This window comes from Phlebotomus papatasi, chromosome 1 (assembly GCF_024763615.1).
Source record: "Phlebotomus papatasi isolate M1 chromosome 1, Ppap_2.1, whole genome shotgun sequence".
NCBI classification, from domain to species: domain Eukaryota; kingdom Metazoa; phylum Arthropoda; class Insecta; order Diptera; family Psychodidae; genus Phlebotomus; species Phlebotomus papatasi.
In genome coordinates, this window is record NC_077222.1 from 96,784,837 (window position 1) to 96,807,119 (window position 22,283).

General features: G+C 34.4%; 2 protein-coding genes across 4 annotated transcripts in view; one reads left to right on the forward strand and one right to left on the reverse strand.

The window, feature by feature from the left end:
* LOC129809923 (carcinine transporter) overlaps positions 1-6,154 on the forward strand; it is a 28,680-nt gene extending 22,526 nt beyond the window's left edge. The window contains exons 6-8 of the mRNA XM_055860070.1: positions 139-728; positions 811-998; positions 5,791-6,154. Of these exons, the coding sequence (XP_055716045.1) occupies positions 139-728; positions 811-998; positions 5,791-6,054 (1,042 nt within the window). The 3' untranslated portion in view covers positions 6,055-6,154. The remainder of the gene's footprint in view (positions 1-138; positions 729-810; positions 999-5,790) is intronic.
* Positions 6,076-22,283, reverse strand: part of LOC129809922 (uncharacterized) — a 184,716-nt gene continuing 168,508 nt past the window's right edge. For all 3 annotated transcript variants that reach the window (XM_055860069.1, XM_055860068.1, XM_055860067.1), the window contains 5 exons: positions 19,853-20,056; positions 15,309-15,501; positions 15,097-15,239; positions 14,668-15,025; positions 6,076-11,684 (listed from right to left, as the gene is read on the reverse strand). In XM_055860069.1, the coding sequence (XP_055716044.1) occupies positions 11,221-11,684; positions 14,668-15,025; positions 15,097-15,239; positions 15,309-15,501; positions 19,853-20,056 (1,362 nt within the window). In that variant the 3' untranslated portion in view covers positions 6,076-11,220. The remainder of the gene's footprint in view (positions 11,685-14,667; positions 15,026-15,096; positions 15,240-15,308; positions 15,502-19,852; positions 20,057-22,283) is intronic.

Here is a 22,283-nt window from a genome sequence, read left to right on the forward strand (position 1 = left end):
AATGCATTGTCCAGCAAATAAAATGCAAATTATGTTGGGGAAAATTTCCAAAATCCGTACTTTAATCCACCATCCCCTCTGTCCATGTCCACCCAATTGCCCAAAGCGGGATTTAATTTGTCTTGTTGATGTTTGCAGTGAAGCTCGAGCACAAATTGCTATGATGCAGAATGTTGGATGGACAGTTGGTCTGTGCATAATGCCTTTGGTGTTCTGGTGGGTCAGAGACTGGGTGTGGTTCATAGCGCTGACAACCGTGCCCTATGGGATATTTGCGCTCTTCCCCAAGTACATGATAGAATCTCCACGGTGGCTGGCCAACCGAGGCAGGTACAAGGATAGCGCTAAGCAGCTCAATAAAATAGGCAAAATCAATCGGAAGGATGTGGAGATTACGGAGAAACTGCTGGTTCAGATGCTACCGTCCACAGGTCATGAGAAGGTTTATGGCTTTGCATCGCTATTCTCTAGTTGGCGCCTAGCTAAAAATGCTAGTCTCCTGGTGATATGCTGGTCAATCTGTTGCATCGTTTATCTTTCGATTATTCTCAATATTTCACGCATGGGTGGCAATCCCTTCGTCAATTTTCTGTGGCAGAGTTTCATTGAGTTGCCAGCATCGGTGATTGGTCAAAAGATGGGCGATATCATCGGCAGGCGGTATACCAATGTAATTGGTTTTCTCTTGGCTGCTCTCGGATGCGTTCCAGTTATCTTCATGGTGAAAAGTAATAATAACCCCTATAGTTTTCCCCAAAATTGAATCTCTTGCGCATCATATAATCTCTCTGGCTTTTTTGTATCCCACAGATACCGAATTAGACTTGTATGCAACATCATTCACGGTTTTTGTGAAATTCGCCATCACCATCAATTTTTTTGCTATTAATTTGCAATCGATGGAAACATATCCGACATGCCTGAGGCAAACTGGAATCTCTGTAAGTGCAATTATTGCCAATGGTCTCGGAGTTCTAGGTCCATACATCGTCTATCTGGTGAGTTTCATATATTCTGATAATATCGAATTAACAAGAACTAGGGCATGTCATCCATGCACAAATTCTATCGAATTCGGCGTACGAATAACAAATTTACATACTTTTAATTTTTTGGCCTCTCTTCCTAATCAACAGAGAACATTCGTAATAAAATTAAAAAGTTTTGTGTAGATTTCAAAATCGTAACACAAACCAATGATTAAAAATTCTCAAAAAAATCCTTCTGTCCCGGATTCATCATGGTTATTGCAATATCTATTAAAAAACGTTATTTTACGTATCATATTGATTCATATACGTCTGTTGATTCTCATTTAATTCATATCGATACAGTATACTGTACGTTCGAAACCTCTAAATAAAATAAAATAGGGCAAGGCGGTAATCCTTCAAGTATTGAATTTTTGTTTGTTATTTCTTGCAGCGAAAATTATATAGAACAGGATAGAATAGAATTTTAGAATATTTTCAGAAAGAAAAATTATAATTACATAGGGTAAGTGTGCCAAATTCCGGCCAGCTTGCGATTTCGGCCACCTTTTTTGTTCCTCGAATTTCCATGAACTTTTAGATTTTACGTACTCTAGAGATTATACAATGCAAAAGAATAACAAAAAATGTAGCTTCGACAAACGAGATGACGTGAAAAAGATATTGGAAGAATTCCCGAAGGGCAAGGAACTATGAGAATGAAGGTGGCCGAAATAGGGTACCAAAGCTATGTCTATATTTTTATTCATTTTAAAATGTATTAAGAATGATTTTAGAGTAAATAAAGACGGTAAACTCTTTACAAGGTTCCAAGCAACACTCTTTCAGAAGAAAGAATAAAAAATATCAATTTGTATTTAAAATATTACATTTCAAACTTGAGACTTTGACGCTTCCATGCAACTATGCCGAAATTTGGCACACTTACCCTACACCTTCACTCCGAAGTGGCAGAAATTTTTCCTATCTCGACTGAGAAAAACCTGGATGATTTGAGTGTCACTTGCTCTGATTGACGATTCTCTGTACTACATAAATAAAATTAGCATTGAACAAAAAGTTCGCAAAATTCTCGCAATAAACCAAAATTCATGGATACCATGAACTGCCGGCTCAATTGTACGCACTATACCGTTTCCAAATCTCGCAACCTTGAGAGCAAGCGATTGCAGTGCACAATGCAATTGGTTAAGGTCGTGTAGAAAGTTAAGCCGAGCATGTGGCCTTAAATAACTTACAGTAGACTCTCTCAAATTCGTTCATATGGGACCGAAATGTCAGCCGAATTAGACAAAAATTCGGGCGACAAACTTTTTGAAATGCAACGATTTTTTATTCATGTGCATATAGATATTGAGTTTACACACTCATATATCGTAAATTGTATGGAAATCTCTCAATAATGCAAAATCACATCAAAACTAAGACAAACCATGCCAAAATTGAACATATTTGATTCATTTGATAATCATAATCAAACTTGAAAAATGACAACAACCTCTTTTCAAATGTAATCGCTGCCCGAATAATTAAAAAGTAGTCCGATCGTAAAAGAGCCGAATTTGCGAGAGTCTACTGTAGTTGTTTTTTAATAAACTTTCTTTTTCTCAATAACGATATATTGTAAGTTGCCGGTGCCAAAGAACGATTTCCAAATGATAACTCATGAAACATTTTCCTGGAAGAATTTGTAGCCCTATCTCTCCATTTTCTTTGTAATTACCGAGATATTCCTCAAATATCCTCGAATGTCCTTCATTTTCAGTTAAAGGCTTTGCATCATTTTGCCTCCATTACAGAAATATTCTTCTTACAAAAGATGGTACGATCCCCCCCCCCCCTCTCTGGCATGTGGTCTATGGAGCTGAAGAAAAAGCTCATTTTTACATACAAAATGTACGGTAATTTCTCTGCATTTGCAACCGTTACGCGAAATAACTTAAAAGTGGGTACTGATCCATATGGAAGGATAAATATACTAGATTTCTGTCCAAATAACTGGTTCCTGTCGGCTCTGTGAGCTGAGTAAAAGAATTGGCTTCAAATAGCCCCATATAAAAGAGAGAACCTACCATGCAGGTAGCTAGGGTAGTTAAAGATCATAGGGTTGAAAAGGTACACACAGAAAAATAGAAAATTCTTAAACAGAAAAACCCAGGAATTTAATTTCAAATCCCATCCAATGAATGCCAAATGGCCTAATTCTAAATCCTTTGATCATATAGTTTTAGTTGCAAATCTGTAGACATTTTTCATTTTCCAGCTAATGCTGAACTTAAGTTCCCGATCTCTTAATTTGAAAGAGCTAGGGATTCTAGCTCATTTCTTTGGCTCAGAGCTTCTAAACTTAAACGCCTCGGGGATTCACGTCCAATTTAAGTTCCCAGGATCTTATATATTCTTAAATTTAGAGTCAACATTTTTCTGTGTGTACCAATGCCAAAAAATTTTAACAAAATCTTCAGACTAAACATACAGACTATATATAAAGTTATGATTTGTTGTATTAAAATCTTTCTTGACTTATCCTTCACAAATTATTACTTAAAATGACCAACATAAGATAAACCGTTATTCTATAAAAATAATTTTGTAAAAAAAATCGTTACATTTCTTAAACTCATATTTTATGCTCTGGTGATTTAATTAGAAACATACTTTTGTGATTAGTCCCGGAACAAAATTTGTTACCTTTGCCAATATCTAGAAAAATGGAAAATTCTTAAACAGAAACACCCAGGAATTAAATTTCAAATCCCATCCAATGAATGCCAATATGTCGTAATTCTAAATCCTTGATCATTTAGTTTTAGTTGCAATTTGCAAATTGTAGACATTTTTCATTTTCCAGCTAATGCAGAACTTAAGTTCCCGATCTCTTAACTTGAAAGAGCTAGGGATTCTAGCCCATTTCTTTCGCTTAGAGCTTCTAAACTTAAACGCCTCGGGGATTCACGTCCAATTTAAGTTTCCAGGATCTTATTATATTCTTAAATTTAGAGTCAAAATTTTTCTGTGTGTATCGAATGGTATAGGTCTCATTGATGGCGAAAGGTTGAACCATTTTGGCCATTGTCTTTTCAACACTCATAAATACGCTCAGTCAGAACTAAATAATAACAATTTTAAGTGACTTATAAAGAAAATGAGAACTTTAGTGAAATTTAATTTTTGAAAACGTCTCCTAAAGAAAATTAAACTCGGGGGTATTTTTCTTGATTTTCTAAATGGGAATTTACCACAATAAACTTTTAAAGCTTTTGCTCTGATCTCTTCCCCAAAACTGAGGATAGCAATGAAAAGAGGGGTCAAAATGAGTTTAAACCTTCAGAAGAAATGTTTGTAAGACTGTAAGACTATAACTGGGGGCACTAAAGTAGTTTTAAGTAAATAAAAACTTTATTGCCGCAGTAAATGTTATGATGTTAGCTGCTACCCGTGAGGATAGGCATTGGCTACTAAAGGGTTAAAATTCTATATACAGTGCCCGCTTCGTAATCCGGATGATTGGGAGACAATTTGACAGATGTCCGCTTCGTAATCCGGATGGATTTTTTGAATTTGTTCAACGTCTTGAAAATATAATACAAGGTTTTTTTCCGAGAATTAGAATAAAAGTTTTAAAGAAGTTTAAAAGGACAAAATTAGAGAATTCTATGCTATTATACTTCATTTATTGAACAAAAACTTCACAGGATAATTCATTTTCATTGCTGAACACACATGCATACATAACCTCAAAATGATTTTAAAGGTAACCGTCGATAACTCGTCCGGATTACGACGATCCGGATTAGAGAGCGGGCACTGTAAAACTTTTAGGTTAAAAAGGCAGCATGGGGAGAAGTGGGGCATCTTGGAACTGGGGTACTTTTGAGATAGGGCTTTTTCTCCTGATTTTTTTTTAAGAAATGAGCTTTATCATAATGTAATTTAGTTTAAACATTGGTTTGAATAGCTGAATTATATATCATGGTAAGGCCTAGTTTCATTTAAAAATATCAGAAAGAAGCCCTATATCAATGGTACCTCAATTCAAAGGTCTTCTTCTCTCAATTTGCAGGCCAAGAAAAGTATATTTTGTGTAATAATATTAATTATCTAAATTCAAAAATAATATATTTATTAAAATAGAGAGAAGTTGGGACACTTTTGAAACCCTTGAGCTATTTTAAAAAACTCTTTTATCAATTTTTTTTAATGGAACTGGGCATTGTTATGACATGATTTAGCTCGACGAACTAATTGTGAAAATAAATTAAATTGGGGGGAAGTGGGGCACATTTGAAATTGGGATTTTTCACCTATTTTTAAATAAAATTGAGCCTCGCCGTGACATAATTCAGCTCCACAAACATATTGAGAAGTTTATTACACGATAAGGCTCAATTTTATTTAAAAATAGGTGAAAAATCCCAATTTAAAAGGTGACCCACTTTCAAAGGTACCTCACTTCCCCTATATACACTGAGAGAAATTCGAAGAAGTTAAAATAACATTCCGGAAATGTTAATTTTACCCTGCATTATTGATTCGAAATCGGTGTAAGTATTACCCTTTTTAGGTGTATTGCGGGTAAAAGTTACCCTTTTTCATGTTAATTTAACCCTTAAAAAGGTGTAAAATTAACATTAAAAAATGTTGATATATTTTTACACCTAAAAATGTTAAAGTTATGAGGAAAAATAGTTAATCGCACCCTCTTTTTTTCTCAGTGTACGTAAACTACCTCCTTCTCCCCTAATATATTTTTTCAATTTAGTCTTTAATGGTTGATATTGTTAAACTTCTTCCCCAGGGAACAAACTTCGATGCCCGGTATCCTTTTATGATAATGGGATTTATTCTGCTGTTTGGAGCTGTGGCAAGTCTCTTCCTCCCTGAAACACTCTACGAAAAGCTACCGGAAACACTTCAAGAGGCCCAACAATTTGGTGCCAATCAATCCTTCTGGTTCCTCCCAAAAGCACCACCTAAAAACAAAAAACCCACATACGAAGAGACTCCTTCGAAGGCTGATGGTACGACAGAGAAACTCAATCAACCTCAATTTGAACCCTAAAAAAATTGTATTAGTCTTGCATAATTTAGCTCGAAATTTTTTAGATTTTATTTCCCATTCATTTTTTTTTAATTTTCAATAAAACACTGAAAAAATCAGATCAGTCGAGTTTTCTTTTCTATAATTCTTTTATTTTTGCTGTCATCTGCATTTTTTTTTACTAGAATATTTTTAAAATTGCTATTCGAAAGAATATCATTAAGTGGTCTGTACAATAAAATATTTTCTGTTAATGCTCCATCTTTTTTTTTTTAGGTTTAACTTTATATCCATTGAACTTTTTCATCCTCGATTCATCTGTTCATGCCTCCCGCTCAAATTCACTTTCAATATAATTTTATTATAAATGACTACTTTCATTTTTTTTCATTTTATTTTCACCTAATAATTTGAAATATTAGAATATTACAGCTATAACATATTAAATTTTTCTTTATATACATTTTTGGTTGCATTTTTCACGTGTGAGTGTGAATTAAAATTTTGGCGACATTTTATAATTAGTACAATAGCGATAGATTTTTGTTTTATTTCAATAAATAAATGCAATAACAGTATAAAAAATGATATATAAAGTATAAATTACATTACTTATGCTGTCAAATAGTCTTTCTTTTCAAAATCTTCACATTGTAGATAAAGTGTACAAAACTAACACTATACATTTCATTAACAGTTACTGCAGCAATTTTATTAGATTTTCTTTTTATTTAAAAGATTAAAAGTATTGAAATAATAAGTTCTAGCTAAATAGGCATAAGATGAAAAAATACATAAAATGTCTTGTAAAAAAGTTTTTTTTTTTGCAAAATTATTGTTGCTTTCATTGAATTGATATATTTTTCATTGTTATGTTTATGCATTTATCTATATTCTTTTTCTTTCATCTTAATTTTCGACCACAGATATGATAAATTCTTCTTAACTCTACATATACGATTCGTTTTTTCTTCTTCTTCATTTATATAGTTATTTCCCTTTTCGTCTCACATTTAAATAGATTGATTTTAGAGATGAAAAATGTTTAAAAATTATATTAGAAATCTTTGCACATCCTATCCATAACCTCAAAAATGTTGTTTTTTTATAATTTTGTTTTTTTTTTGTGGTTAGAGGACTTCCTTTAAGATTTCCATTTCTCTTCTCATTCTTCAAATTTTTATTTACAAATTGTCCTAGTTATCGTACTATGTATTGCTTTCAAAGTTTGTTAAGTTTACGGAAATTGTGAATAAATAATTTTTAAACTTTTTTTTTAAGTTGGAATAAAAGGAAGAAAACACGTCCATACAATGTTTGTCGGATTGGCCTCAACTGTTCAATTTCATCAAATAAAATTTAACCTTTAAAATTTCAAGGGCTGCATTAAAATAAGGGGTTGCGTCGACAGATAACCTCAAAGTAACATAACCTGTTGAGTTGATATTTTTCAAGTACCACTATTTTAAGTAATTAATGCAAATTAACATTCAATTGGGGATGTAAAGAATCCTTCCCAATTCTTCATTTATGTGCTTGAAACTTAAAACAGTGTTAAATTAAGATTATCCATTGAAGAACAAAGTTTTCAATCTAATCAATAATAATAAAAAACGATAAAATGTTTATTTTCCTCATTTTTTTTTTAAATCTCAATAGGTTGAAAGACTTTCCGGAATTGACGAAAGGATTAAGTAGTAGAGTGAGGTTAAGATGTAAGTGACCCAGGGTAGGGATTCTGTACTTGAAGTGATCGGTTCACTTATATTTTAAATTGATCATTTGTGGAACTTTGTTAAAAAAATTAAAAATATTTATTTTTAACACATTTATTACCGAGTTACTTTAACAATTTTTTGATTCAATAATACATCAACCTATTTTTTACCAACGTGAATCATTCACTTTCCCAACACAGATACACACAGAATGATATCCTGTGTGACTGAAACTCCAAGAATTATCCAGATAATTTAATTTGTAATTTCAGAATAATGAAACCGAATAAGGGCAGAACCACATTAACAATAAAATGATCACCGTATTTCGTTAATTTACGCATTTTCATTGCAATTCTTATGCAAATTTTCTATTACCGTACTATCTCATCTCATATTCGGTGGCCCTAGGTGAAAATATAAGAAAATTGAGGAAATAAAACTAAAATTCGATAAACGGTGAGCAAAAAAAAACAGTAAGAGAAATAATTCGTACAGTTTTTTGCTCACCGTTTATCGAATTTTAGTTTTATTTCTTCAATTTTCATATTGTTTTCACCTAGGACCACCGAGTATGAGATAAGGTAGTACGGTAATGGAAAATTTGCGTAAGAATTGCAATGAAAATGAGTAAAATAACGAAATACAGTGAGGCTATGGCGAGCATTTTATTGTCAATGTGATTCTGCTCTAAATCGATAAAGTTAAGTTAGACAACATTTTGTACATCTCTGCCATTTCACGAAAAAATATGGAAAAATTAGAACGATAATTCTTTCATTTGTTACTGTTTAAGGTAAGTCTTAAATTTCTTTAAATAAAAAAAAATATATATTTGAAAGTCAATTAAAATTTTACAAAAGAAAACTTTGAGGTTTTTTCCTTTCAAAAGTTGAATTTAGAATAGATTTTTGAAGGTTATGTGCTGCATAACCCTACAATGCTTTTTAGGACAAAAGAGAATCGGCCTAATGGAGTATTTCCGATAGATTTTGGTATCCAAATAATGCCCTTCATGGTTAAGTTTTATTGTGAGGTTAATTGGTAACCTAACCTTATTTAAGGGGAAGGTGGGATTCCTTTGAGCAGGGCTTACATTGAATATACTATTTCTTCAGCATATATTTTTAAAAGAAGCTGGGCCTAGCCATTATTTAATTTAGATAGACAATTGTTTTGTGTATCTAAAAGAGATGGCAAAGCGTCCCAGCTCTGCGGAATGCTCGAACTCACGAGATAGAGCTATCCATGAGTTATCTTTTTGCATATTTTTTGGGTGCATATCGGTTAATCACCGATTAAAGGATTAAATTCATTCACATATAGGAAATAAAAATTCCGAATTAGAAATTTTTTGCTAAGAAGTGTGCATTTTAGAATGCTCTTATCAATAAAAATCGCTCAAGAGTCCTTGATCTACTTGAGCAATTCATTACCGATTGGGAATAACATAGCGGGATTCAAAATTTCAAGACTTTTCCGGAAAATCATAATTCAACCAAATCTGTTGAAAAATTTTGTCCTCTGTGATGGACTTTTGATCTTCAATATTTCAAAATGGCGATTTTTCCGGTCTTAAGTATGTTTGGGCGAAACATTCATCCGGACTACCTCCGAAACATATTCGAAAATCATTGAAAAAGCTTGGACTAAACATGGTTTCGGAGGGCATGAATGGAGGTGAGGGGAAAAAATTAAAAAAAGACCGGATGAGATAATGTGCACATATGGGGGCGGTCATCGAAGACCGGAAGTTGATATCACTTATCGTTTGACCTCTAGCTCGAGGACAAACTTAAGATCAAGTAAAATTTAATTTCCGAAAAAATGAGTCAGTTTAACGATACTTAACCGATTCATTATCAATGAAGACTGATGCAGCCGGATCTGAATTTTAATACCTTTCCAAAATATCAAAATTTAACGAAACCGTTTAAAAAATTACTTCTCCAAAGTGATTGATCTTTGATCATTAATAATGCAATTTGAAGATTTTTCTGGTCAAATTTACGCCGAGACGATATCTAAAACATATCCTAAAATATAAGAAATCCATAGTGCTGCTTTCTTAATAAACCAAAAAAGATGGTTCTGGAGAAAATGAAGTAGGGTTAGGGGAAAAAGATGTTAGGGGTTAATTTTTTTTTATTGGGGGTCACTAAAGAGCGGAAATTGATAACTTTAACCGTTTAAGCTCCAAAGCGTTGGTAAGTTGGAAAAGCAGATTATATAACTGCTCTCTCTTCGTGTTCGAGCATTAACTACTTTACTTTACAAGAGTTTTCAATGTAGCCCCAGTTCAATATAGCCCCACCTCCTCTAACCTTAAAGTTTTATTGAAAGAAAATTGCTGTGATTTTAATGAGCATAATCGTGTCGTTTTATTACTGTCAAAAGCTTAAACTTAGTAGGTTTCTATAAATTTAACAGATTTTTGTTCTAAATGAAATTATCTTCAGCATAACCTCACATAACCTCACGTCGCAATTTCTTAGGTTAGAAAACCACATGTCCAATTGGTTTTCTGTTCTAAAATGATGTTTTTGTGGAATGGCGCTTGGAAAAAAGAAGTGTTGCGCAGGAGGTCTTGTTTCTAAAATGGTCGTAAAAGGTTGCATAATTAAATAAGAATTTATTTGAAATATTTGCCAATCCAACAAAGTCGATCGTAAAATGAGAATATTTAATTCAAGTCATAACTTTTGGATGGATGAAATTGTGGGTTCTTTTTTTATATGGCAGTGTTCGTTAAAACAATGTTAAATGTCGTTATTTGCGATATCGACAAATAACGTTTTATATCTTCTTAAGTACTTGCAATTCTTAGTTTGATTTATATTTTATTGTTTCAAGTTTTGTTTATTTTTTTTTGTGTGCATAAAAAGGTTATTTTTTTCACACAAGTGGTACTAGTCAAGGAGTTGCAAATGAATATTCAAAGAGTGTTCTTCTTTCATGACACGTTTCACCTGTTCTTTTTATGTGCAAATTTAGTTCCCTTCCGTTCCTTCCTTTTTTTATGCCATTGCTCGCATTTAGAATGGTGCAATTGAACAGAATGTAGAGCAATTTTTTATGCTGTTTCTTCTTTAGCTAATTTTGCTTCTTTTTTCAATTTTAGCCAATGAACGAGATCTCCATATAACACTCTCGATTTTTCAGGAGAATCTCTCGAAGAAAGTATATGTGGATAATTGCCCAGGAATTGCTGCAATATTATTACTAATTCGCGTGCCATTTGCATTTTGTTGCCACTATTTGCATAATTTCAACCGATTCACTAGCACAGTGCGATAATCTTGAAACTTTTCTATGATTCTCCAAGCTCAAGAGGCACTCGGGCAAAATTCATTGGGGGAGATTGTTCAAAGTAACGCCAAAGCTCTAAACTGTATCGTGCATTTATTGTTGCATGGCATGTCTAACTGCGAAGGGAAGAAACTTACTTGGACAACTTTTGCAATATATTTCACGTGATGTTTTTCATTGGACCCGAAGACAGCGAACTACTGCTGACTCCAGAATCGCTGGATTTCTCACTAAGGGCTCCACCACCTCGAGAACAAATACCCTCATCGGGAGTACTTCCTGCACTGCCTCCTAAGAGACCCTTCTTGCCCATCCGCTGCATTCCCTTGGGTGGACCCTTCTCATGGCACTTTTCTTCCTTGAGACGCCTAGCGTTCTCCACACGCTTCATAATCTCATTTGAGCATTGCGTTACGACGTCATCTAAACTGTGAGCATCATCCACAGGCATTATTTGGGTCGCTGATCCAGCAGGGACCGGGGAACCTTCATAGCAACCGGAATCTCGAGGGAAGTGACGCCGACCAAAAGGTGATGATGGATGCTTGAGGGAAGCAATGTGATTACGACGTAGGGCTTCATCATTCTCAGAACTAGAACCAGCAACATCACCATCGGAATTTGCTGAAAAGAACACAGGATATTAGGATCCTAAAATTTCCGAAAACACTGATCACTGATTTGATCACTGATCAACATGATTTACAAATATTTTGTAGTCTTGTTTACAAGAACGTAGATTTCCAAAAAAACGTAATCGTATTATAAGGATCTAAAAAAGCGAAAAAGGTGTATAAGAAATCAGAAACTTACTACTTATAGAATGGCGAAACCATTAGATTCGGTCTGATTAAGGACAAATAACGATGAACGGATAAAAACCTTTTCCGTTTCTTACAATGACGTTTATGGAAATCTAGAGTTCTTTTACCAGGTTTACAAAATATTGATGGGCAATTTTACAGGATACAGAGGGAAAAAGCATAAGTCAAGGTGTAACATTTATCTTTCTTTTGGAGTCTGACGAGGAACTTTATGCTCTCAATTCTTCCGGTGTTCGTCAGAAGGGTATTCCTCTTTCAAATTTAAAGAATCTGGTTTTTCTCCAAAGCTTTCAACCCTTGGTATGGGTGTTCTTCAGTGGGTCAATTTAGAATCCTTTAAGTATTTGAAAAACGTCTAACGTCTGACTAATTTTATGCATTGGCACATTCGCTCTAACTCTTTCCCGGGGATTCTCACTGTTTTATTAATTTTAAACTATTTTATTTGATTTTTGAAAATTTTTGGTACTCTCCGTGTTTATCTTTCACTGTCGCTTTGTCTACTCAGTCTACTACTAAATCTACTATAACATTTATTCTTCAAGTTCGTAGGATTGGACTGACTACCACTGCAAAGTATATTGAACTTTGGTAAACAGGTTACTTCTAATCGCAATTGGCTTGCAATTATACTAATTCGCCTTTCTTTAATCAATAAGGGATCACAGACCTGCCTTTCCAGGTCTTTGATCATCTAGCTTTCAGCTAGACGTTCCAACCTTGATATCGCAACATTAAATTAGTGCATCAGATTGGCGGAAGGTTTTCTCCTTCCAATTGAGCTTCGACTGATCCAGCCCTCGGACAACTGTTTTTCGTCATTTACAATTTTGACTAGCACATAGCACAACCACCAAGATCAAGCTTACTCGACCTATTCTTTTTTCAACATGGGCTTCCAATTGCAGGGACTATTGGTGGGCACCCATCCCGGCCTACCAGTTTAACCTGGACCGGTCATAGTTCAGGGAGTACTTCGAATTCGACCTAAGGCCCGGCGTTCCCAAACCAAGCTCTTCCATATTCCCTACATTTTCCAGTCCCAGAAGGATTGAAACTCGTTACCAGTATGGAAGTAGTCTCAGCACAATACCCCTCTAGGTTTCCCAGATTGGCAGTAATTTCACTACAACACCGGTCTAGGATGAAGAATGTAGGTCCTTTAGTTAAGCGGTTACCACTCACAGGACCGTAGTGATCTTTCGTTCACTATTTTTCGGATTTTATTCTCGTATGTGGAATGGATTACTCTCAATCACACCCCATTGCTTAGCCAAAAGGATAGGTCATCGACAAGATAGCGGTCAGAGCAGTAAAATGTTAAGGTAACTCTCAATACTCTATACCAGGGGCCTCTCGACATTTCATTTTTCCATACGTTTTTGTATAGAGGCACTGAAGACTATTGGCAAGTTTTTTCCTAAAGAAAATTGACTTATCAGTCTGATATATTTCGAAATCGTACATTTAACGCTATATAAAAATACATATTTCATTATGTTCGCCAAAATTATACAAGAACTACGAGCAAATTTCTTTAAGTTGAGGAGCAATAGATGCAAAATTTTTACAAGGAAAAGTGAAAAATAGCTTCACTTTTTATTAGGCTTGATGGGCCCCTGCTCTATACACTACCACGCTCAAGGGGTAACTCTTATTGAGAAACCCTCGTCAATTGTCCGAGTAACGCTTCGCGAAACCCGAGAAACCCAAGAATTGCATCGCGAAACTCGAGAAACCCAAAAATTGCATCGCGAAACCCAAGAAACCCAGTGTCTGCATCGCGAAACCCAAGAAAGCCAATTTCTGCATCGCGAAACCCGAGAAACCCAGTGTCTTCATCGCGAAACCCGAGAAACCCAGTGTCTGCATCACGAAACTCGAGAAACCTAATTTTTGCATCGCGAAACCCGAGAAACCAGAAACCCTTGTCAGAAATAATGGGAATGAGTTACCCCTTGACCACGCTCCTACTTCACTGTCATTTACCCAAAGACTTCATACCCGTTCAACCACAGCATATGATCCAATATTTCCGTACTTTGGAACTGGGTAGAGAAGTCTTTGGAGAAAGGGTTACCATCAAGGAGTACCATTATAACCCAAATGTCGTTCTCTTACTCATCTACGGCCACGGTATAAGTTGCCCAAATAACAAAAACAACAATCCAAAGATGAGGATGTCCTCAGTTCTTGTCATGTTCTAAAACTAACCAAGAAGACTTAATAGGAGCTAACAAAAAGAAAAGTCAATTACGCAGAAGTACATGAGGGGACTCATGTCCTAAAATAAGGGAATAGTACCATTACTTATGTCAGGAGTAAAAAAAAAAATAAGATTAGCAGGTTGGGCCGTCAACTGGTTACATGTTTATCAATTGTGAAATACGCCGTACGTAGAAAGCTAAGTGTAACGAAATAAACCTTAACTCTTTCGTCTTCTTTGGGACTCTGGGTACCCATGGAAAAAAGAATTTTTTTGGACTATTTAGAATCGATAAAAATCCGATTCTTGTGGATGATTCCAAACTATAAGGATGTCCAAATCTAGGATATTTTTTGCAGGATTCCAATTAACTCCTGAGGTTAGATATTTTTGGTCAAAAATCGTGAATTTTCGATTTTCTGCTTCCTTGCAGATATTGTGACTTTTTTGATATTCCTAGACCAGAATAAGGAAAAACCTCTCGGGGCCAATAAGTATGATAACTAACAATTACAGATTGCATAAATTCGAAAAATATTTTGTCTTAAATTTTCAAAAATTCTTAAAATAAACTTACAATCCATGTCGTGAAGTAGTTGTACAGCTGTTAACAATTTAGCCCTGTGGTCATTGTTCAAGATACCCAGGTAGTCCAGATCTGCCGGTTCCAGTTCCTTAAAGAGTTCTAGGTCTTCATAGCCATTAAGGACAAAAACCGACGTATATTCTTTTAGGCCGATCCGTAGCAGTAGTTCTTCAACCGAAGCTGGGCTATTGGGATTCCGACAAGATGCAATTTTGTTGTTAACATTCTTACGTCGGTGATCCGGAAGTACTTCCACATTGATGAATTTGAAATGTCCTATTCGGCCATTGCACCGACCCCGCCAAACACCGGAAGCATTCATTGAGATTACATCTATAATATCACCTTTCTGTGGGAAAGTTGAGAACCATAATTAAATCTTTGGCTGTTCCAGAAACAAAACTTAATAAAGACATGTACCTTGAAGCGAAGAGCTTCTTTGTCATATGGATTTGGTAAACTATCTACAATAGCTTTAGCTATACAGATGGGTGGAAGGGTATTCCGGTCATCGGCTGAGAGGGAACTATGGGGACTTCCGGGTCGAACAAGTGCCTGCGTACCTGTGTGAGAAGTTGAAGTTGAAGTTAGATTTAATTTGTGCAACCAATTAGTATTTTTGGGATAATTACTCGAACCAGAAGCACTTGGGAGACTCTCGACGGAACTAGCAGAACATGGAAATGCCTGATCACTTATACTTCCTCGGTCAGTGTTCTCTTGGGATGTATTGAAGTCTCTCGAAGTTTCCTTTGTCCCATTGAACTTTCTCAAATTTTCACCAAAGACTGTCTTCTCCTTTGGAGAACTTCTTACGTCTCCAGGCTAGAAATTCATATATATGGCAAAAGGAGAGTTATTGTTTGTATTTTCAGTTTTGTAAATTGAGTACTTCACTAGCTCTCAACATATCTTCGTTATTCCTCAATTGTACAACACCCAAAATACATCAAAGCTTTTCCACATAAAGTTCTTTATAAAATAGTCAGAGAGATATGCAAATTGTTAGCTTTTTTTCTCCTTTTCACTTGATATAATTTTGTCCGAATAAATTTTGCCAGGAATCCCATCCCTTCGGTAATGTTTATGAACATTTTCTTGTTGTCTTTCATCTCAGTCGAGATGCATTCTCCCCTTAGCTATTAGTGTCTATATCTCTCCACTTGGGTATTGAGGCAGGCACGAATGAGTTTGCAACAGAAGAAACAAATGTTGGAAACGCTCTTTTTGATAATAATAGTGAGTCGGCAGATAGACAGACAGACAGTGAGTTAGACAGATAGACAGACAGACAATAAACATGGGAAAAACTCAGTAGAAAGACTTTTCCGATCCCCTTTTTTTTTGGTGCACACAAGCACATTTTCCTTCTCGTGCCATCACCGTTCCAGCCGGTGCATTGTGGGATGAGTCACAATTCCTCAAAATAAATGGTGAGATTCTGAAAGTCCCATTTCTTTCGAGTAATTTTTCCATTTGCCTCTATTTGTATGCAAATGCAACAATTCAGCACTTTGAGTGTCATCCAAACAAACTATTTAATGCTATTTGGAGCTGAGGACAGGATAGAGACCAAAAGGATAAGTTTAAATGAACGTTAGGAATTTTTTAACAAGTACTTTGGAGTTTTGTACTCAAGTCAGTACATTCAAACGATTTTCCCCACACTTTTGGAAGATTTGTTACTTTTGTCGGACACGATGAAGTATTGAGTTCAAGTAGCTTGTATCAGCAACTGTGCTAACTGTTTATTGTGTTTATAGAAAAAAGTTCTGAGAAAGAATTTCTGAAAAGATTGCTAGTTGTACTTTTAATATTAGACAATTATTTTACAATATTTTGAGCATTAGTCAGTTCGCAGAGTTGTTGATACAAGTGATGAAATTTGATTAACAATAGTGCGATCAACCAGGGTCTTAAATGGTCTGCAGACTAGAAAGGAGAATAGTCAAATCCGGTCCTGGAATCGCCTCGAACGGGACCTATATGAATTGTTGTGGGACCAATGTTATAATGTACAGTTCTAGAGCATAAAAACTATTTCTTAAAAGGAAGAATGGTCAAAAGTATATGGGCGCTGGTTCATAGATGAGAGTAGGCGTACTTTGTAGATACTGATATAATATTAAAAAATGCCGGGACCCAGAACGATAAGCGCTGGGAGTCCTTGTAAAAAGGCCTTTTTCCTGGTGTTTTGACCACAAATTGCGCAAGAACTGCTAAAGTGATCTTGATGAAATTCGGCATAGGATCAGTGTATGCTTTAAACTTTTTATTTATTCATGCCATATCCTCCCTTCACCCTTCATTCTGGTAACCCTCATACAAAATGAGAGCATTTTCACCTTATAACTCCTTTCTGAGAAAAGATAGAAAGCTGAAATACGGCATGGGAACAAGACTTAAAGAAGACTTTTCAACCATGCATACTAACCCCCTCCTCCATCATCCCTTCTGGTAGATCCTACACAAAATGAAACCATTTTACTTTATAACTCCTTTCTGAGAGGAGACAGAAAACTGTAATTCGACATGGGCACAAAGCTTAGAGAAGACTCTTTAACTATGCATACCACACCTCTCCCACCCATCCGTCTGATAGTTTGATTGATAAGTCATACAGTGACCCTATACGCCCTATACCGAATTTCATCAAGATTCACTTGTAAAAATAAAAGGGTCAAATTGATCCAACTGGTAAAAATGAAAGGATCACCGAGGATCCTTTGAAAGTGTCCCTGTTTTGACACTTATTTACCTCCGGAATAAACGAACAAAAACAGTGATAAAGTCATCTTTGGTGTTCGCATAGATGAGAGAAATATGGTATCAGTAATAAGTTCGTGATAAAACATAAACTAACGTGATAAATTTGCATATAAAATTTCAACAGCCACTAGTGATCCTTTCAAAAGTTCAAATACGATCCATCTTTTTGAAAAGGATAGAATATAATCTAATCTGATCCTTTAATTTTTACCACACTGTTACTTTAGCAGTTGTTCCGTAATTCGTTGTCAAAACAGTGATTTATCGGAAGGATAAAGACCTTTTTACAAGGACTTCCAGCGTTTATCATCCTGATTATCGGCAATTTTTCAATCTTATAACAGTGGCGATTCTGGGACCAGCGTCTATAGTTTTAACCATTCACCTTTTAAAATGATAGATACATAGAAATCTGATAGATCAATTTATTGTTTTTGTAACAAAAGGCTAAGCAAAAATTTTCCTAATGGCTTTAGCACATATTTTAGATCAGGAAAAGTTCAAAATATCAAAGTTCACGTCCCTCTCTTTCTCAATCCAATTACATAAGTCTCTCTCACTCTTTCGTTCTCTTCTTCTTCTTTTAAACATCACCCGAAATTCAATTTAGTTCAATCTAATTTCAGCTGTGAAAGACTGGGATAAACATAATGTATTCAAAATGTTTAAGAAAGAAGGGGATTTAAATTTTTATTTCATTTTTCCTTATTTAAAAGGTGTGCGAAAGGCATAAATATTAACTGACGCTTATTTAAATTTTAAAGCAGTTAAGTCATACGGATAGGTCTAATGATCATTTTTAAGGCCGATCACTTAATGAAAAAAATTGTCAGTTTTGATTAAACAAAAACACAAAAAATGTTTTTTTTAATTTCACACGTAAATTATTGATAATAATATTTAAATGCCCATATTGAAATTAGCAATAAAATGAAATATTCTTAGCGAAAAGTGAACAAGTCAAATTTGGGCATGATTTCTGTTAGTTTCAAAATTGTTATGAAAAAAAAACTTAAGACCCAAGTAGCGAAAATGAGTAATTTCGACACAAATTTTAGTAAGTCTGAAACATTGATTTAGTCAGAGCTGAGTCTCGTAAAAATTGCATGATTAGAAAACCGTAAATAAGAAATAGAACGATAAACTTGATGACCAAAGACTTCTTCTACAAAAGTACGTACTTTTCTTCTAAGTAAGTTCTTTAGTCATTCTGTTACATAGTGGTTACGTTCTGGTTTAGCGGTGACACATACATGCAAACAGAAATAGATGTAATACATATAAGATTCCAAGTGCGGTTTCACATAATTAGAAAGACCGCATTAAGTCAGGAAGACGTCAGTTCAACGTCTTAAATACTACGTCAACAGAATGACTAAAGTGTGTCTTCTTTTAAAAGATGAATATAATTAGTTTTTGTGAAGCATTCTAGAGAATTTTGAGACATATTTAAAAAAGAAAATTAGAGAATTAGCGTGAAATTGGTACCAATGAATTGAAGCACATTTAAAATAAGTACTTTCTTCTCCTATTTTTAAGTGGAGCTGGACCCTATCATGATATAATATAACTCCACAAACCAATTTTCAAACAAAATTACTTTATGATAAGGCTTTTTTTTTAAATAGAAGAAAAGTTCTATTTTAAAGCTGCCCCAATTCAGAAGTTCACCATTTTCCCCTAGTTATACATAATTTAATGGTTCTTAATTTAATAACCATTTTTAATAACCAAACAAGTTGATCAAGAAGATGAATCGAAAATCCGTCGCTCGAATCAGTAATTTTCCTAATTGTTGTGTAACACAATAAATAGCAGGTTCAACCATTGCTATTTCAAGCAACGAATTGTAGAATTGGCAATAGGTTCAAAGCAGATCTCCTTTTAATCCTTTTTACTCTTTTATGTTACAATTCCTGTCTGCCAGTTCGAGGGTTAAGAGAAACTTTAAAACCATTTTTAGCGTTTTAATTGAATTTTTCGCACCTTAACATCGCTTTAATTTCAATTACTTATGCATAGCCGAATGCTTCATCGAGTCCTCAATGAATTGCAAAATATTAAATACTGCTAGAAAAACTACTTCCATTCATTTAACAGTGAAACTTTTCCCACTAAAACCATACTTTTCTCATTCATACACTTTTCGAAACTTTTTCCCAATAAAAAAATATGAGTTGAAAAAGCTTTACCAACACTAATTAATTTTCCTGTCAAATTTTAATTATGATAAATGGTCAATTTTCCACTTGAAGAGGAAAAATTAGTGAGACTGAATGAGAGTGAGGAAAGCCCCTTGGTTGGTGTATTTAATTTAAATCAGGAGCGAAAAGAAATGAAACCTCTTGAGCCCCCTACAGAATCATCCGCCTTCATGGCTAAGTTTAAATTATTTTAATTAGCTTACATGATGCACGGTCGCCTTCTGGCTAATTGTTGAGCCTTTGTGCGCCGTTGTTCTCTTGCTCTTGGCCATACCAGCAGGTAATCCATGATGCGAAGCTGCTAAATCGTCCTCATAATCGGATGATGGACTCGGCGACAGAGATGGAGATTCACCAATTCCACCACTCAGTGTCCTGTACCGGGCTGTACAATTATTTGTACCAATCTGAAATTATAATTGTGCTCAGTTTGAGTTTTGAGCATTTGGCTGTGGTTCTAATTAAATTTGACCGCCCATTTCATCTCTCAAAAAAACCAAGTGGAGACGATGGTTTGGGCGGAATTTCATAAACTCGCATAGTATCTTTCTCACGAGGAATCATAAAAATTCAAGAGCAGGGCATATTTCAAAATTTTCGCATCTCGGAAGGTAACTGGAATTTTAGCACAAATTTTATTGCAAAAACTGTACAAAATTATTAGGAACATTTACATAAATTTTATAATTTTAACGAGTTTGGTTAGAGACTATGAAAACTTTATGTTAAACTCTGTTAGATAGTGTTTATATTTTTTTTATTATTCAATTTGTATGAAATATATGTAGTTTCATAAGTTTTAAAACATACTTTAATATTATAAGTCCCATTCATTGCTGTGTTAATGAGCGTTGAAGTGTACGTTTTGTGTCTTTCAATAAAATAATATATTTGATCTAATTTTATAATTGATCTAATTTTTTGATAAAAAGGTAAATTAGATGGGTTCTAGAGAGTGTATCCCTCAACCGGATGACTCATATTTGAGCTTGTTGGAAAGGTCTTGAAATTCCTGACAAGTCTGAACTGATTCCAATCGATTATGAAGCGATTATAAAGCATTTTTTAGTGCTCTTATTAATTTTTTATTCTGTTAAAATAGGTAAATGATGCGAAAGTCCTTTTAAAGTATACCACCAAAGTCACGTGTTCGAGTATTTCGCAAAACATGGGACGCTTTACCACCCCTTTTACCAATTAGATCAAAAACTTAATATTAAGTGATCTAAATACATATATTAAACATTTATAAGCGTATTAGCGACAATTAATGTGAATTGCATTAATTTCTTAATGACTAAATGTGATAATACGGCTATGAATAATTATAATGTTCGAACATTAATATTAGCAGTTAATTACCAACAAATTGTCAACTCGTTAGTTATTCTCGGTAAGCTCTATCGGTGGCTAATCGACGCAAATTGCACGATAATTTTACGTACGTTTAATTTACTGAACATGGTACTCTGTTGCTTTCTGGTTATTACATATTTGTTTTTGTCGATTGTTACGAAAACTCGTAAGGAGCCTCTGATAGGACAGACTTTTCGACAGCGACCTATGCTACGTTTTGGAGCGAGCTGATGAAGAGTTGTCAGGACTGGAGGAGGTTATTGCGAGAGGCCCAATCCTTTAACTCTTTCGCGTCTTTAGGGTCATATATGACCCGGGGAAAAAGTTTCTTTTTGGCTATTTACATTAATTGAAATCTAACTAGAGTCTTGAGAAAATGAGCCAAGAATCTTACATCCTTCTATTATGATTTCGTGCACGAACAGATAGATTTCAATTAATGTAAATACCCAAAAAAACTTTTTTCCCCGAGTCATGACATTACCCTAAAGACGCGAAAGAGTTAAAGGGACGTTGCAACCATCTAAGTAAGTAAGTATAAGTTTATCTTTAAATTAAGGAACCAATCTATCGTAAGCATGAAATAAACTTTAAATGAAAATGTTAAATATTTTTATTATTATTGTATATTAACGATATCGCTAAATGACACTAAATTTCCATCAAAGGTTTCAGTCTTTGCAAATTTCATAAACTATTCTTCAGTTCCCTGATTAAGAAGTTTTAGATTTTAATCGACCTATGTCTAAAAACTCGAATTTGTTATTTGATGTTAACTCAAATTTGAAAATTTTAAATTTTGCCATTAAATATTAACCTTAAAACATTTAAGCACTTCGTATTTTTAAATTAAAAGTTAATTCTTTATACTTCTGTGAGGGAAATAACATATGCTTTTATGAAAGACTGGTGAAGTCTTTTGTTGTTCTTTCTAAATTTCATTGATGATCATCTCAAAATTTCGGAGTAATTTTTGCATTCCAACTCATTCTCTATGTCAAAACTTGTAAAATAGAAAGTTTTGTTTCTCAAATTTTATAAAATTATTTACTATTATTATTATAATTATTTTACTATTATTATTATTTATTATTATAATACGAAACGCATGCAAATGGGTTGTGGGCCACGGTCAAATACCGAAAATCCAAAATCCCCAGAAAGGTTAAATCTCGAATGACAAAAACTCGAATTCTTTAGACTTTAGAGTGCCGTAGCTGCTCTTATGCCCTAGACGCCTAGACACACTTACGACTTAAGCCGAGAGATGACTTAGTG